The sequence below is a fragment of the Cebus imitator genome, unplaced genomic scaffold, assembly GCF_001604975.1.
Source record: "Cebus imitator isolate Cc_AM_T3 unplaced genomic scaffold, Cebus_imitator-1.0 Scaffold227, whole genome shotgun sequence".
Taxonomy (NCBI): Eukaryota; Metazoa; Chordata; class Mammalia; order Primates; family Cebidae; genus Cebus; species Cebus imitator.
In genome coordinates this window covers 2,254,541-2,273,362 of record NW_016107542.1, presented here as the reverse complement: position 1 = coordinate 2,273,362, position 18,822 = coordinate 2,254,541, and the positions used below count along the sequence as shown (strand labels likewise).

General features: G+C 41.2%; 1 protein-coding gene across 4 annotated transcripts in view; it reads left to right on the top strand.

Annotated features, from left to right (window-relative positions):
* The window catches only part of GLIS3 (GLIS family zinc finger 3), a 501,312-nt gene that overhangs the window by 438,412 nt on the left and 44,078 nt on the right, over positions 1-18,822 (top strand). For all 4 annotated transcript variants that reach the window (XR_005195239.1, XM_037727311.1, XM_037727312.1 and 1 more), the window contains one exon: positions 10,453-10,621. Coding sequence is in view for 3 of the 4 variants with exons in the window: in XM_037727311.1 (XP_037583239.1) it covers positions 10,453-10,621 (169 nt within the window). In the remaining variant the exon portion in view is untranslated. The remainder of the gene's footprint in view (positions 1-10,452; positions 10,622-18,822) is intronic.

Genomic DNA, 18,822 nt, shown 5'->3' with positions numbered 1-18,822 from the left:
TTTTTTAGACAGTGTGCTATATCAGAAAGAACGTGGAGCTAAATCTAAACTCCAATTCTGGCTCTCCACTCCCTAGTGTTCAGTTTGGGGAGGTTACTTTTCCTTTTCTATAATACTCCATAGGCCTGTTATGAGAACTAAATGAAATAAGAGTTCGGTACACTCCTTGGCAGTTGGCAGATGCTCAGTTGATCTTTTGTTTTCCTCCTCCTTTGTTTAAAATCTTAATTACTTGCGAACCAAGTCAGTGTCTGTGACAGTGAATAGAAGCTCTTCTATCCATGTCTCTTACGCTGTGTGCTACTACTTGGTAGTCAGTAATAGATGTGCTGAGATAGTGTTCCTTCCAGGAATTTAAGTCAAGGTGAGGACTGGAGCTTCTATATTTTAAGACCCATTTTCGGGTCTGCAAATTGGACTTTTTTTCCCATTGTCATGAAGAGTAAAACTATGCTTATACTAGTTGTACAGAGTGCCATTGTCTGCTTGAAAAATGAATTTAATGAACAGTGAATTTGAGGATGAGGCCAGGTGGAAGAAAGAAGAAATGGGATTAATGGCCTTGGCCAATGCAATTTTACACATTCCTTGTTATAGCTGGGGTGTAGCCCCTGTCCTGATATCATTTTGTAAACAGCCTCTTCCTAAGCCATGTCATTTATCTCAATACACTCTAAGGTGTCTTAAACTGTTCTTGACCATTGATTACCTCAACTTTACTTGCCATATCTCAAAAGCAGTTTCCTAGTCTTTTCATGATGGTTCTTAGTAGTTAGCATGCAACAGGCAGTTATTACGTCAAGAATCGGCAAACTATGGCCCACAGGCCAAATCTGGCCTGCCCCAAGTTTTTGCATGACCTGAGAACTAAGGATGGTTTTAAGATAGATAGATAGATAGATTTTTTTTTATACAATTTTTACATTTAAAAATTAGCCTTTAGGGGAGAACAGTTGCTTGAAGAATGTAAATATTGCCTCTTCAAAGTCTAAAGTATGTACTGTCTGCTCCTTTACAACAAATGTTTGCCAAGCCCTGTTTTATACTTACATCTGGGACAGTCATCAAAATGACAGAGCAAAATCAATGCATCCATAAAGTGGATTAATTAAAATGAAAGAGGAGAATGTATAAGACAGTTGAGGATCATATAATACATGCCGGTTTTTATTGACACCCATAATATTTTAGTTTTAGCGGTCTTCTAGTCCATAGGTTTTTAGAGATTTTTGTAAGGCTTAATATTTAAAACAGATAGCAGAGCTGTTTCTATTGAAGGCATCCAGAACACATGTACTACACAACACTAATTCTGCCCAGGGCACTCTATGGAATCCCAAAAGAAGTGGCCCTCACATGGAACTATTACTGGTTAAAGTCAGCAAATCACAAGAAGACATCTGCAGAAGCATCCTGGGCCATTGTGGGAGCACTTAGTGTGGCCCTCACTTAGGAAGAAGCTGCTGTAGGTTGGTTGGGGCTCCATTCCATTTAGAGGTGCCAAAGGCTGGCAGAGAGGATCATAAGCAGGAGCTGTCCTGGTTTTATTCTAAGATTTTTTTTTTTTTCTAGAAGTATCTCAAACTTTTGGATATCAAAAATTGATGTTGAAAATCTAAGCCTCTCCTCGACTTATAAATTAAACCCTAAAAGTAAAGCAAATAACAAATACTGAATTTCAGAGACCCACCTGGTCATATTCTAACAGGGATGTCACTTGCTTCATCAAAATATATTTTCTACCAGCAACAAAGATGTTTGAATAAGATAGAACTGAAGGCTAAAACCTCCATTTTGGATACAGATAAAAGCCTTTAAAAATTATATGGGGAAATATTGTATATGGGCATAAACTCATGACAGCAGGTAGGTGCTAGAAGACAGTCATCCTGAGACTAAAGTAAGCTAGGAGGTAGCACAAAGCACCTGATGGCCAAATGGAAGAGTGATCAGAGTGAAAAAACGAGGAAACACGGTTCTGTGGAGTTACAACAAAACTAACTTGTCAATGCAGTTTGGCCCAGGGCTCATGATAATCAAAGCTGTGAGTTCTAACTATACCATAATTCTCCAGAATGACTGTCGTTACTTCATTTTACAGGTCTAAGAAAGAGAAGCTTTCTGAAAGAGTTCAGAGTTCATAGATCAACCCTTGATTTTAAAAATTGGCTGTTTATGACAAAAATCTGTTTCCAAGAAGCCATCACTATGAAGTTTTTGGATGTCGTGTGAAAGAGTGGGTAGGATTGTCCCAGCAGGCTCTGAAAGGGAGGAAATATCTTTTGTGGTCAACATGGTACAGGTAGAAGATAATTGAGGGATGAGTAATGAGCAGACTGGGAACCCAGTATTTTTTTTTCCCCCCGGCAACGTTGTTTTTTGTGGCCAAGTAAAACTTCTGTTTCCAAAAAAGAGTTGAGGGTTCCTTCTGTAAGAGCTTCCAGGAGTGATTGGCCATGCCTGCCCCATCTTTTTTTCTGCTTTCTACTGTGCACCAATGAGAGTTAACATAACACGCAGACCAGGAGAAAATGACAGATTTCCCACCGGCTAGTGTGAATCGTTAGCTTGTTTGAGTTATTTTACTGACTTTCTGTGTAATGAATCCTTTGAGGGTGAGTAGCAGGTAGGTTGGAAGGTGGAGAAGATAGATGATTTGAGGTCAGCTGTGTCATGCATTGTCTGGAAAGATCTAAGAGGGCTGTATGAAATATTGGTCCCAGAGAAGTTGAGATGCCAATTAATGCCATTCTACTGAAAACAATACGTCTTTGTTCTGCAATGCGGATGTTTCCAGAGCTTTTCCTGACATGAAGTTAATTAGACTTGGTATTTAGGAATGCTTGATGGTACCTTCTGACGTTTATATTGATGGCATCAGCCATTATCTTGTAGTTGTATTGCAGGGTACTCCAGAAAAACGTTTAAGCCTGTATCCTCTTCCAAACACTGACACCTCTTCCGTGGCTATAAATCCAGCTGCAGGATGTGGAAATGTAATTGGGCAGCCTACACAGAAGTTTGGAGCTCATGGGGGAATATCTGTTTGTAAGAGAACCTGAATATTCATGTAGCTGTCCAGACATCAATAAATTCTCATTTTGCCTTATTTCTGTTCACTAGAGAATAGCAGCATGCTTAAGCTCAAAGTTAATAGGCATGTTCTATAGTGCCATACCCTCACTTACTTTAATAGAACGTCTCCCTAACACATTTGTTTATCCATTGCCAGGTAGCTCTCCCATCAGGTGACACGAGTATGTTTTCTTTGTCTTGGTGCGCAGGAGACAGTTGCCATTGTTTGCCATCAATTAGCTTGGGGTAGCATGTCAAGGATGTACGGGTGGTGTCATTTTAGTGACAGCCACCTGATCCAGTTGAGAAGGGACTGTTTCATTATCCTCTTATCAGGGATGCAGGATAATGATACTCTACACTGCGAAGTGGGAAGGAAAAAAAAGCAGAAATAGATTTTTAGGGATTGGCAATATTGAAAGTATTCATGCCACAAGGAGAAGGGAAAGATTAGAGAGATGACTGTGCAAACCCTTAAGCTATTTTTTCCTAATATAGGTGGAATATGGAGAGGCAGGGGAAGGGGGAAAATGCTCAGACATTAAGAAAAAACCAACTCCTTCTACTCACGGGCAGCAAGGCTAGGATTAGCTGAGGCCTCTCCCATTCTGCAATTAACCTCAATATCAAATGCAGCCTTCCAAGTGACCCTGACAGGGCGTTTTCCTTGCTAGAACTTCCTGGTTTGTGAATTTAGGTTCGGAGAGCATTTTTCATTGAAAGACAACATAATTAAATTCCTCCAAGGTGAAATGCAAAAAACCACAGAAGATACCAGGCCTTGTATTTTCACTATTGGGGCCAAAACTTGAATTGCACCCAATACTGATAACTTTCTTCAGAATGCCTGAAGGGAAAGTCTTTCCTGAATCCTGAAAATTCTGGATCTTTTATGCTCTTAGAGAAACAAAAGGAAGTGCTGAAAGTGTAAAAATACTTCAAGATAAACTAAGCTTCAAGAGGGACAATTGTGTTGACATTCTAGTAACAGCCCATTTTCACTCCTTAACGAAGTGCAGTCATGCATGAAAATGACTTGTTATCTTTGAAACACACGAGTTATAACTCAAAGGTGTATATTGCTTGTGCAAAATGAAGTACAGTTTAACCCTTGATTATTTCACAGGCCCCACTTTGACAACTTTTATTAGAAAATGGGACAAAAAGCTTGTATGGTGTATAAACTTTTTTAAACTAAGTGATTTTTGCCTAGGACACATTGCTATTAATAGCTAAGGCTAAGATTCAAATTTCAAATTCGGGTCTATCTGTCTCATTGCGTATTCTTTGTTCTGTTAAGAACTATGCTGATACTGTTACTATAGAGTGCCCAATTTCTGATGAGGCCAAGGGAATCAGTGTGTACTGTTGTCCAGCTGTTCCTGAACATTGCGCAGCTCTAAAATTCTCTGGAGAGAGGCAAGATTGAGCTCACCATTGACATGGGGTTTCTCATTCTTTTTAGTCCCTCTGAGAAAGCTTATTCACTGATTTCATTGATTAGCTTGCCCTCTGTGCCTTGACCCTGCAAATACTGCCTAGGAGATGAATGGTGAGCCAATACCTCTTCCCACGCACCAGCCACCAAGCGACTAATGTCGTTTGTCAGGATCTCAACATTACTCTGGCACTACTTACCCACGGACTGCTAATTCACATGTAATACTGGTTCCCCCTTTTCTATGGAAGCAAGCCTGCCACGAGGAGCAGCACCATAGCTGTAATACAGCCATAAGTGACTCCAATGCGGGTTTACAAAGCAGCTCAGTGGCTGCAGACCTGCACAGTACAACTCCCCTTGGTGCATTATTGACCATTGGTGGCCTTTCAGCCCAGAACATCATTCTTGCTTGTGGTAAAGGATGCATGTAACTAATTGCTCATGAATAACCCTTCCCTGCCTGCCTGTCTTTTGCCAGCAGTGGATCAATATGCCTCTAGCAAGCTTCCGAAATCTTTATGTGGGGGGGAAAAAGCACATTTCCTACTAGCTGTTTGTTTTCTAAACCAAGTAATTCTGTTAATTTCTTGCCTGAAATAATTTTCAGAGCTGGAAGACTTCTCTCATCAACACTGAGTTGCTTTCAGGATGAGCAGAAACAGAAAAGGGAATGTCTGTTTTGCGTTCTAGCCCGCAGTTTGATGCTAAAGCTACTCACGTGTGTTGTGTGTAGTGGGATTAGTGGCTACTGGCAACAAGCAGCCTTTGCAAACGGTGTTCGGGGGCTCTGATACACCATGCTTCTTTTTCTTGAATCCATGTTGCCTTTGGAAAGCAATATAAGGTGGTGGTCAGGGTCATGTGATCTATTAATAAAATCGTGCTTACTGGGTTTGAATTCCAGCTCCACTGTTTGCCCACCATGTGACCTAGGCCAGGTAACTTAACCAGGAATCGGAATAGGCCTCAAGTTCATCAGTAAACTGGATGATTATTTACAAAGAACTCGGCACTTTATAAATGCTCGATAAATCTTAACTATTGATTCCAAGATATCAAGGGGCAGCAAGAAAATGAAATGAAGCTGAGACAGGATCCCCAGCACCTACTACTGAGTGCATACCAGCAGCCTCAGCACCACCAGGGACTGATAGTTTGTTAGAAGTTGAGAATCTCAGTACCCCCAAGACCTAGTCAGAATCCATATTTTACCTTGATTTATTTGCACATTAAAGCTTGAGAAGCGGGACTCTTGGTGCTCACATAATTTTAAATAGGAATGCATATCGGCTGATTTAGCCTGACAAGGGAGTTCTTCATACCTTCCCTCTAAAATGATGAAAACATAGTTACCAAGCAATGCCTATGGTAGTCTTCCTCTGCTATGGTGATGGTCTGAGACAAGGACTCTTCATTTGGGGATGCTACTAACACTCTTGGCCTCCCTCCAACCACACAATCAATGTTACAGCTAAAGTAACCCCAAGGGTGCCCCGTCTATACCTATTAGAAATACGGATTAATAGCTTTCATTTGGAAAGAACTGTGTAGTAACCAAATTAACCTGAGCTAAAGGTGCCAGCCTAGAATGCCCTGGTAGCTGATGAGATGGCATCTGAGAACCACATAGATCAACAGATGCTGCTTTGTTAAAATTACAAAGCTCAACTGAGTTACCTCCACCTGCCTGTACTGTGGATGGATGAGGGACTGCAGTGAGCCAGGCCACTAAGAGAAACTTCATGGCAGGAGGGAGGCCAGTTGCTGGCCCTCTGCTGAAGACTGGGCTCATGTACTCATCTCAAGAACAGGCTTTTATTTCCTTAGGGAGGCTACCATGTCTTAATCACAAAAGCAATAAGAATTTCCAATATGTTCCTTTGCTGTGCTTAATCAGTTGTTCCAGCTGCCAGTCATCAGCCACGTCTGGAAGTTCACTTGTAAGCCCGTTACTTGAAAGCAGTAATGACCCGAGTTGACACAGACAATGAAGGCTACTCCTGTGGGCAGCCTGTGCCGGCAGATGTGATCACAACAGTTTTGTTAATATTGCCCTGTATTCTGGAGGGATCAGCTCTCTTCCGTATGTTTTGATCGATAGGCTGCATTGTGTGCCCCATTGGTTGAACTTGGGAAAATCATTTTGAATGTGTATGGAAGGAAATTTTTCCTTTTTTGAATGACATTACGGTTTTATTCTAAGGTAGAGATTTTGTTCCTGAGGTTAAAGACCACTTGGCAAAACCTGAACATTTGTCTGGAACCATATGTTGTGGGCAAGTCTGTATGAAGTCAGCAGGTATTCAGACTTAAAACATTAATAGAGATTAGCACCTGCCTAGTGCAGAGTAGGTGCTGGAAATTGTTTGAAAGAATTAATGAATAGAATATTCCTAGACTGCAGTAATAAAGATTGAATTCTGGATGCATGACTGATATGGTCAGAAATTCCTAGAAGTCAGGATAAGAGTCATTTCCTATGCCACAGTGGATCATTGACAGAGACCAAGGACAATTCTGTTGAAGCAACAGCTCTGATTTCAGAATGTCGTCCTTTTTTTTTTTTTTTTTTTCCTTTGGGAAAGGTATATGAGATGAGGATAAATGTTAGAAAGCATGCTTGTGTTCTTGTCACTTCCTCCAAATTTCTGGTCATCATCTTGGTCATAAGAGTCATCTACAATGAGCAGTCGTGGCCTGGACTCAGCATGCACAGTGCTTTCATGTAGACACTGACTTACAAGCTTCTAGTTTGTAATCTCACCAGAAGATTTTCCTATACTATAGAAAAAGGCAAGTTGTAGACGTTGCTTTGCAGAGAAGTGATTTCTTACACCCTACATAAGAAACTCTTCAGTACATTTTCCAAATCCAGATTTTAAATTGAATCTTAAAGCCTTCTTTCTTGTTCTCATTGGGTCCTAAAAAAGGACCACTGCCCATTTCTGTCCCCTTCACCAGCCACAGCATTCAAGGGAAGGGCTATGGACGTGGGCTTGACTGGTGATCAGTCAACCCAAGCACAGCTGGAGGACACATTCTGGAGCTTTAAGCCCTATACCAGACACCTCATGTACCCCACCTAGCATCCCGTTCACCACCTGTTTCTACTGGCCTTTGCTAATGCACCAGGTATAGCTTGGTAGCACCTCTCCTCAACTGTACCATGTCCCTCTATCTTTCTGTGCTGAGGCTTTTCTGATACCCTGATGTTGGGCATCTGAGAACATTTAGCCACTCTGGTACATGTGCCTCTGAAAATGTGAGCAAATTAACCTTGACTGATGGGGCAACCTTTGACGGATGAAGAGTTAGGAGTTAGTGGATAAATGTTCCCTCCTGTCCCTGTCCTAGTCACTGAGCCCCCAAATTCCATTGGCATTTATATCCTGTTCATCTTTATCTACTCGGTGAACATGATGAACACTGTTTGGAGATACAGGCACCAAGGATGTCTTGTTTCCTATCCTGTCTCGGGACCTAGCTCCATGTCTGCCACATGATAGATACCTCATACATATTTGTGGAATAATTGTCTGCTAAGAGAATAAAAAGAACACGGTTAACTTTGCATATAGAGCAAACATAAATAAGTAGAAAAAGGTAGAAGACATCACATAAAAAAGTACAGCAGATAAATTGTTGTGATACATTTGAGTGTGGTCAGTTGGTTTAGCCAGGGCTTAGGATGCATTGTGGGGCCACAAATAAGACAATCTGTTAGTGCTTTTAACACTGTCCAAGGATTTACACTAATAGGTCTTGGTACTTTAGTAAAATCAATGAATAGAGGTCTGCTCCCTTCACTAAATTACAATTTCCCCAAGGGCAGGAACCCACATATAGTACAGTGTCTAGCCTATAAGATACTTAATATTGAATATAAAAAATAGTGACTGAATGATAGATGGGTGGATGGATGTATGAACAGTTGGATGATGGACGGGCAGATGATGGATGCTGGTTCCTGGCTCTTAGATGACAGGTCCTAAACCAGTCTTAACTCTTAGTGGCAGGCTATGTCATTGTAGCTAATGCTAATTGTAGCTAATACAGACCTGGGAAGCAGCATACTTTGTTTGACCATAGAGTAGAGCACAGTGTGAACAAGTTTTCCTGTTGGCTATTGGGTTGTAAACAGCAGGGACAGTGCTTACTTTGTGATAAACACATGCACATACATTAAAAAAAATCTCCAGTGGGGAAATAAATACTAGGTGCATTCAGCAACTACAAAATAAATAGGAGAGCTCACATTTCTACACTGAAGCAGAAAAAACTAGCTGTGTTTTCACAGTATCTCTGTAACCTTTATTATTCCATTAGATTTTGGAATAGTATATAAAACACCGAGTTCCATGCTGACAAACACCAGTTTTGAAACTATTGCCACAGTCAATCCAAACATCCTTCTCCCCTGGGTGTAAAATTATTATTTGGAATACAAGCAAAATTGTGGTTCCCTGAGCTAGCTAAGCATAAATGAGGGTAGTGATTCATAAGGTGACTACCGAGTTTGCAAATACGCAACTTGTATGGGAGCTGACGCACATAACAGAAGCTTAGCCTTGCCTTTCTGAGCTGGTAAGCATTTTCAGGCCTTACCACCTCTTTGGAGGACTGTGGTGGATGCAGCTTTCTGAGGACAAGAGTTAACCTGACAGAATGCTGATTTACCAGAAATAAACCCTTCAAATCGGATCACACCCCTGTCAGTAGCTTTTTGAGCGGGAAGATGGTAATTCTGCCTCTTCACATGTTCCTTGAAACACTTGAACTCTTGTTCCATTGGATGAAGCTTTTGGGGGCTGGGTCATTTGGGGTACTCATTCTATCCTGGAGAGGCTGGGGAAAAGTGGTACTGGTATAAAAATACAACTCCCTGAACTTTTAAACCCTGAAATCTTTTTGATAATGTGGCTTCTCTTAATTCTGAACCTGGTTTCTTTTTAAAAAATCATTTATTCTTTGTTATTAGTAGAGTAAGTTCAAAAAGAACAGAAATGGGTATGGAGCTCAGCATAACTTTGTACAAAGAAGGAAGTGAGACAATCAGCCTAATGCTGCTGCTATGATTGCAGCATAATGAGCCGTCTACGGAGTAGGTCCCAGACACTGAGGGAGCCTTTCTGATAGACTCTGAAAGTGACAAGCCCCAGTTTCTTCGGTGACATCGTACCAATTAGTGGATCTACATGGGCACTTATTCACGTTTGAGGTCACATACAGTTCTTAAAGTCTAAGCTGCCCCCACGAATGGGGCTGTAACTCACTGTGTCATAACAGGCAACAGTGGGGAAAAGATCGCAGAGCTGTGTTTTCATAGTTTGAGAGACTCCTCTTCTGATGAAGGCCAAGTATATTCATCACACCATTGGGAAAATTCCCTGGATTAGACTCTTAAGTTTAAAGAGTGTAGGATACTATGTTCCTGCTAGGATCAGCGAAGCTCCAGTTCTCATTACATTGACTTAGCAGTGACGGAGAGGGCTCCCAGCTGACCCACCATGGCTCACTACAGCGGTGAGAAGAGGAGAAAGGCGTGTGCTGTGCCCTTCTCGGTCAGCTGACCAGATATTCTGTTACCTGACTCTCATCCCCTGTGGCTGAAGAGCACTAATACAGAGGCCTTGGCACAGACGCAAATGGTACAAGATTGACTAATTATACGGTGTCCAGACAGGGAACTGGCAGGGCACAGCAGCATTTAGGAGATAGACCGAGAACGTCAGCCTGAAGCGAGCCAAACGTGAGCTCTGGAGGAACCTGTTCCACCACGAAAATAAAAGCTGTGTGTATCCAAGAAGGGGAGAGCTGTTCCCTGAAAACCGCCCAGAGAAAAGCCCCTCAAACGTGTTTGCTGTCAGCCTTCGGTATTTAAAAAATGTGGGCTTCCTTGGGGGCACGGTCTCATGTTTGTTCTCCCTTGATTTCAGCTCCCATTTTCTCCAGCAATTATTCGAGCCGAAGTGGAACAGCTGCTGGGGCCGTGCCACCCCCACATCCTGTCAGTCACCCTTCTCCGGGACATAATGTACAGGGGAGCCCCCACAACCCCTCCTCCCAGTTACCTCCACTCACAGCTGTGGACGCGGGAGCTGAGAGGTAAGGCCATCTGTCTCTCTCCTAATAGGTGTCGCCGCCAAACCTCCCTCCAAGGAGAAGTGCTTTGACAGTTGCTGAATTTTATTAATAATCCATTGGTGGGTTGAGTTACCCAAAGGTGACATTTTAAAAGTACACACACACAGCACGTGGACCAAATATCTCATTATCTGTCTTATTTTTTTCACGGGAAAACAAACGAAGTGATACTGGCAATAGCCAGCTGAAGTTTTAGATGCTGGAAACACCAGAATTTCCCTGTCTTTCTGCCTTTGTTCGGTCTGTTTCAGAGACCCAGTTTTAAGATAATGTATGTGCAGGTGGAAACACCTTCCCAATGTCAGATGGTGCTCTCCTCATATAAATCGGTATTGTTAGGGCACAGGATTTTATATAGGCTGTTCATTGATTACTCTATTAGTATCACTATCTCATAAAGGACTTCCGGGAGAAAATTTTTAAACTATGATCTTCATATTTTTACTTCTGAATTCTTCATTGGCCCCAGAGGCTTTTGAGGCCCTTCATCTTCATACTTCCCAATCTCGTGTGTGCTGCTTGGGACCACAAACCAAACAGGAGTCTGCATCTCTTGCTTCTCCATCCCCTCCCCCTTTGCGGAGCAGGTTCTAATGAAGGTCCCTTGCCTAAGGGTAGATGTATGGCTGCATCAGTACAGGTAGCTTTGGAAGGAGGTTGGCTGCTTCAGTCCTCTTCTAGCTGCCCAACGCACCTCTTGTCACCTTTCTCCACTTGTCATCTGGCTTGAGTTGACCTTCCTGGGGGTTACTCCCAGAGATCCACAAGATAAGTTCTTGTAGGGACTCTGTGCAAGCCTGGAATAGTGGGTAATTGATTGAATGGGCAGCAGGAATAAGTTATGAATCTTGGATTTCACCAGCAATCTCTGGTTCCATCATTGTTGGCCTGACCTATGAGTTTGTTAGTAGGTGGTTTTAATTCTGATAAAGCACATATTTTATTCATAGCTTCCTCCCTTTATTAATACCTTGTTTAATGAATGTTGAGTACCTTCTATGTGTCAGACACTGTTGGATACTGTAGTCTAACAGGTAATTAAAACATGCTCCTGCCCTTACAGGTTTGAATGGTGAGGACAGGCATGCAAATGAAGTATAATAAGGCTGTTTGGTTAAATGATGAAACAGATAACACAGGAGTCTAAAGAGGATGTCCCTAAATCTGTACTGGGGAGTGAGGGAAAGAAAGACAGTGATGTAGGCATTGAAGGAAGACTAAGGCTTTTCTGGATGTCTCAATGGGGGCAGCATCCCAGGCAGCAGGAAGAACATATGCAGGATGTGAATAACAGAGGACACTGCCGAGGGGAGGCCTCAGTAGCTTGGGATGACAGCATCCAGGCATACGTGGCTGATGACGTCGGATAATAGTAGGTTGGCTCATGTGGAACTCTGTATTTGATGCTAAGGACTTGGCCCCTTATCCTACTGGGAGTGAAGAACCATTATAGGCTCTTAAGAGAGACTTATAATCAGATTGACATTACAGTAAAAGAATCCAGGTAACAAGATAGTGGAGTTAGTGAACCTGGAATGAGACAGAGTGGGGGGTGGGGCAGGGAACAAGAATAATATTGCAGGAGTCCTTGTAAGCAGTGTGGTTACTTGAAGCAAGGCAAAGCAGTGTGAGGATGGAGAATTTATTCAAGAGCAATTATTTAGGAGCAGAATTACTAATCATTAACATATGTGGAGCAAAGAGGAGGGACCAAAATTCACATATGAGTTTTACCCTTAGACACCAAGATTGGGCCATTAATAGAAACTAAAAAATGCAAAGAGTGTGGTATTGTGGAGGAATAAACAATATTGAGTGGACAGAAAGGGGAAGAAGGAATAATAAACTGACTTTTAGGAGTTAGAGTTTTAGGTGGTTATAAAGATGCATGTGGATACGTCTGATGGGCAATTAGAAATACGAATCGGAAGATGTTGGACTTTTTAAAAATGGTTCTATGCACAAGGTAAAGTGTAAACAAATCATTAGCCTCCTCGCATAAGATCTGTCGGCAAAGCAGCACGATTGATAACCATTACATTCACAGAGGTCGGGGACAGGAAACCTTTCCCTCCACTTATGTATTTTTATAAATTAAGACTTGTTTTTAAAGCATTTTATGTAGTTTTTCTGTTGGGTTCTAAATGATATTAGCCATGGAATTTCATCTCATTTCATTCTGTCTGGCTGAGAATCTTAGTCCACAATGTTTTCAAGCTCAGAAATGATCAATCGGAAACTCCCTTTACTGCATCTCCTTATCTATAGTCATAACTCTTAACGAGAATATAAGACAAAAATAAGCCTCCTTTTTGTACACAGCCTTTAAAAGAATACACGTAGAGAAAGATTTTACTGATTATCACAGTCAAAGACAACGACTATCCCAACCCTAATGCCTGAAGTTTGCATCCCAATTCTGACAGTTGCTAGTTATTTGGCTGAGGGCAAGTTCCCTAGCTGTTCCTGCTGCTTGAGGTTTGTGTGTTTCCTTTTTGACGTTTTGTATTTTTTATTCCCTCTTAGTTTGTAACATATAAAAAATTGCAAGAGTAGTACGACGAATACCCATACTTATACCCTACACTCATATTCATTGTCAATATTTTGCCATTCTTTCCCTCTGTCTCATCTTTGGGAATACCTTGTTTTCTTGACTATTGTTGCAGAACCATTTGACAGATGGTTGCAGATATCACTGAGCTTTAACCCTAATAACTTCAGTAGGGATCTCCTAAGAAGGACATTTTCCTACATAAACCCAATATAATCACATTCAGGAAATTTAACTTTGATATAAGGTAACACTCTAATAGTTACTTACTATTCGGATTTCCCCAATTTTGTGAATGTTTATTGTAGCTGGAGTTTTTTTTTTTTTTTTTTTTTTTTTTTTTTTTTTTTTTTTTTTTTTTTTTTTTTTTTTTTTTTTTTTTTTTTTTTTTTTTTTTTTTTTTTNTTTTTTTTTTTTTTTTTTTTTTTTTTTTTTTTTTTTTTTTTTTTTTTTTTTTTTTTTTTTTTTTTTTTTTTTTTTTTTTTTTTTTTTTTTTATTAGATCCCTTATTAGGGATCTAATAAGGATGTCACAATGCATTTTACTTTTATTTTTCATCTTCTTGAATCTAATGAAGTTCTCCAGCTTTTTATTATCTTTCAGGGCATTGACAATTTATGAAGAACTCGGGACATTTATTTTACAGTGTTCATGTTCCAGTGTTCCATGGTTTGGATTTGTGTAATTGTTTTATCCTATGAAGATTCATTGTAAATATTTTTGGCAGGAATACCATATAGATGTGTTTCTTAGCTTTTTTTGGAGATTCAGATTGCACCTTATGGGGAATTGGGATTAAATAAACCAAACTAGATAAAGTGCCTAGCAAGTTACGTGGTGTGAAGCAGCCTTTCATAGCTGTGGATACTAGCATATAAAGGCAAGCAACTTTGGCATAGCTGAGTGATTCAGTTTGGAAGTCGGAGGATGTTGTTAAATGATCCTAGCGGCTGATAATGTAAATAATCATGGAAGGGGAAATGGAGAGGAAGGAGGTACTTTATATGATGGGGGAATGAAATGGACATTTGCACTTTGTGGTTTTGCTTTGCTGCTATATTTGTTCCTACTGGATGTGTGCCCCATCCCTTGCCTGCCCAGCTGGAGTGGGCAAGTGTGGCAGGCTCTGTCTTCCGATCAGGTTTGGAAGGGAGGATGACATGAAACAGCCCTGCCTTATTCACCACGTTTGCATTAGTGTCCAGCATAGAAACACTGAGAGGAAATGTGCTTACCTTCCGCTTTTGGTTTGTATATCTTTGCCTCTGTTTGCCTGGGAAATCCCCCAGTAAAAACTCCAGCAGTTTTCTTAACGGAAATAGGTTTATCACACTCTGCGATTTTTAGTGGGAAACTGGCATCTTTTCCTGCTTTGCGGGTGTTGATTCATCATTTACTTAGCTTTAACATGCTAAAAAAAAAAAAAAAAAAAATGGGCTGAGTCACTGTCAGAAGTCAGGAAAGGTCCACCACATCTACCCAGTTAGCATCAAGTTTTTTGATCCTTACTGTCATAAAATAAAATAAATGCAAGTAATCTCAATCTGACAAGACTTCATGTTTATTTTGAAATATTATCGGAATGACACATTATTTCAGAGATTTTAAGCAGCATACTGCATCACCTAATGTTGATTTAACTTATTACGGGAAGTGGTGTTTTACTATGTCATGTTGAATGAGCCAGTGGCACTTGGTTTATGACAGTGGCTTCCCATGAGAGGAACTCGGTGTCTTTGGAAATGTTAATTCATTGAGTTTCGTAGTATGTCGGTTAGACCAGAGAATGAACAACATCGATGGGAGTCCCTTTGAAATGGAGAAAACTTACAGTCCCAAGAAGAAATCCTCTGAGTTCGTGTTACTAATCTTTTTACAAGAGAATGCCGGCTGCCTCCATTCTAAAGACCACAAACGTGTACTCTGTCATGCGGATGATAGAGCTGAAGGAGGCCTGTGGATTGATCATAGTGGAGAAGCTTATAAAGAGCTCCCTATGAGCCCATGGCTGAGACTGAAAAGTCTGAAAGTGTAAATATGAGGACAATGTTTTTCTGTTCTGACTCGGCTACAATCAACACAGAACAGAATGCTTCTGTAACCAAATGCATGGAGGTTATCCCCCAACCCACAAAGCACACAATCAGTTCTGCAGTAGATATCAGCTGGGTGTCCTCTAATTGCCATCTGTTTTTGGAGAGATTAGTCAGATTCCACAGGTTGAGGACACAGTTCCACGAGACTGCCCCCTACTTCTGATGCCAGTTGCAAGACCTGGGTGGTTTTGTCTGTACATCTCACTGACTGTAAATCAGGGCTCCCACAGCCCCCTCCTTGGGTTCTATTTACTGGAGCAGTTAACAGAACTCGGGGAAAGACATTTACTGGTTTATTATAAAAGACATTATAAAGGATACCAATGAAATGATGTATAGGTCAAAGCATATGGGAAGGGGCACAGAACTTCCATGCCCTCACCAGGCTTACCACCCTCCAGAAACCTCCATGTATTCAGCTATCCAGAAGCTCTGTGAACCCTGTCCTTTTGGATTTTTATGGAGGCTTCATTACATAGCCTTGATGGATTAAATAATTGGCCATTGGTAATCAGTTTACTCTTTGGCCCCTCTTCTCTTAGAGGTTGGGGAATGAGGCTGAAAGTCAACCCTCTAATCCTGCCTTGGTCTCTCTGTGGCCTGTCTCATCCTTTCAGGCAGCCAGAGGCTGCCAGCCATCAGCCAACTAATTAGCATACAAAAAGACACTTTCTTTGAAGAGTCCAAGGATTTTAGAAGTTCTATGCCAGGAATGGGGAGGAAGACCAAATATACATTTCACAATATCACAGAAAGAAGGGATGTGTGGTCACTTTGGAGAGTATTCATTCTAGTATATGAATCATCAGAAAATGTGAGGAATTATTTTTGAGAAGTAGTCAAAGCACCTTTACCAAATAAGGAATGCCAAATTTTTTAGTCTCTATGGAGTATTGGGAAGCCTTACTCTTTTCACCCATAATGTATTATTTCAGATATGGCATTGCTAGAATTCTAGGTACTTTTATACATGTGTGATCTTTCTAGGCCTTTCAGTAACCAGGAGTAAGTTTGACTTTTTTTTTTTTTTTTTACTTTTTTAATCTTTTAGTTTATTTTTACACAAATTTATGGAGTATATGATGTGAAATTTTGTTACATGTAGATAATGCATAGTGATCAAGTGAGGGTATTTAGGATGTCCAACACCAGCTACGGTACATTTATTTAACTATAGTCACCTTATTCTACCAGACATTTACTTTATTCTATTTAACGGATGATTGTATGTTTTTTGCCCCCATTCTCTTAGTGTTACGTATCCCATTTATTGATCTGTATGTGTTGAACCATCCTTGCTTCCCTAGTTGATGTGCTGTTGGATTTGGTTTGCTGGTATTTTGTTGAAGATTTTTTTGTCTATGTTCATCAGATACTGGCCTGCAGTCTTTTTGTTATTGTGACTTTGTCTGGTTTGGGTATCGGGATGATGCTGGCCTCCTGGAATGACTGTGGGAGAACTTTTTGGACTAGTTTCCAGAGAATTGTTTCGTTCTTTGTACATTTGGTGGAATTCTGCTGTGAAGCTATCTAGTCTGGGGCTTTTCTTTTGGGGAGACTTTTCAATACTGATTAGATCTCATCCATTATTGGTCTGTTCAGGTTTATTTCTTCCTGATTCAGTCTTGGTAGATCGTATGTTTATCAATTTTATTTATATGTTCAAGTAACCAGGTTTTAGTTTTGTTGATTCTTGGTATATTTTTAGTTTGTTTCATTTTGTTCTGCTCGTATCTTTATTTTTTCTGCTAATCTGGAATTTGGTCTGTTCCTCCTTTTCTAGTTCTTTGAGGCATGTTGTTAAATTGTTAATCTGTAATCTTTCTCCTTTTTTGATAAAAGCATTTATTGCTACAAACTGCCCTTGTAGCACTGTTTTTGCTGTATTCCCTAGGTCTGGGGACTAATATGGTTTGGCTCTGTGTCCCCAACCAAATCTCATCTTAAATTGTGTTCCCATAATTCCCACATATTGTGAGGGATATGTTGGGAGATAATTGAATCATAGGGAAGGTTTCCCCCATACTGTTCTCTTGGTAACAAATAAGTCTCATGAGATCTTTTTATCGGGGGTTTCCACCTTTGCATTTCCCTCATTCTCTTAGCCCGCTGCCATCCATGTAAAACAGGATTTGTTCGTCCTTCTGCCATGATCATGAGGCTTCCCCAGACATGTGGAACTGCAAGTCCAATTAAACCTTTTGTAAATTTCCCAGGCTTGGGTGTGGCTTTATCAGCAGCATGAAAACAGACTAATGCAGTAAATTGGTACCAGTAGAGTGGGTGCTGCTGTAGATACCTGAAAACGTGGAAGCACCTTTGGGACTGGGTAAAAGGCAGCGGCTGGAACAATTTGGAGGGCTCACAAGAAAACAGGAAAATGTGGGAACATTTGGAACTTCTACAGACTTGTTGAATGTCTTTGCCCAAAATGCTGATAGTGATAAGGACAATGAAGTCCAGGCTGAGGTGGTCTTAGATGGAAATGAGGAACTTGTTGGGAACTGGAACAAAGGTGACCCTTGTTATGTTTTAGCAAAGAGTGGTGGCATTTTGCATCTAACCTAGAGATTTGTGGAACTTTGAACTTGAGAAAGATGATTTAGGGTATCTAGCAGAAAAAATTTCAAAGCAGCAAAGCATTCAGGAGGAGTCTTGGGTGCTGTTCAAAGCATTCAGTTTTAAAGGGGAAACAGTATAAAAGTTTGAAAAATTTGCAGCCTGACAGTGCATTGGAAGAGAAAATCCCATTTCCTGGGGAGAAATTCAAGCTGGTTGCGGAAATTTGCATAAGTGATGAGCCAAATGTTAATTCCCAAGACAATGGGGAAAATGTCTCCAGAGCATGTCAGAGGTCTTCACAGTAGCCCCTGCTGTTACAGGCCCTGAGGCCTAGGAGGAAAAAGTGGTCTCCATGGCCTGGCCCAGGGTCCCTGTACTGTATATTGCCCAGGAACTTGGTGCCCTGCATTTCAGCTGCTCCAGCCATGGCTGAAAGGGGCCCAAAGCTTGGGCCATGGCTTCAGATGGTGCAAGCCCTAAGCCTTGGTAGCTTCCATGTGATGTTGAGCCTACAGGTACATAGAAATCAAGAACTGAGGTTTGGGAACATCTGCCTAGATTTCAGATGTATGGAGACACCTGGCTGCCTAGGCAGAAGTTTGCTGCAGGGGTGGGTCCCTCGTGGAGACCCTCTGCTAGGATAGTGTCGAAGGAAAATGTAGAGTTGGAGCCCCCATACAGGGTCTCGACTGGGGGACTGTCTGGTGGAGCTGAGAAAGAGGGTCACCATTCTCCAGACTCCAGAATGGTAGATCCACCAATGGCTTGCACTTTGTGCATGCAAAAACCACGATGCTAATGCCAGCCTGGGAAAGCAGCCAAGAGGGAGGTTGTACCCTGCAAAACCACAGGGGCACCCATGGGAACCCACCTGTTGCATCAGCGTGACCTGGATACGAGACATGGAGTTGAAGGAGATCATTTTGGAGTTTTAAGATTTGACTGCCCCA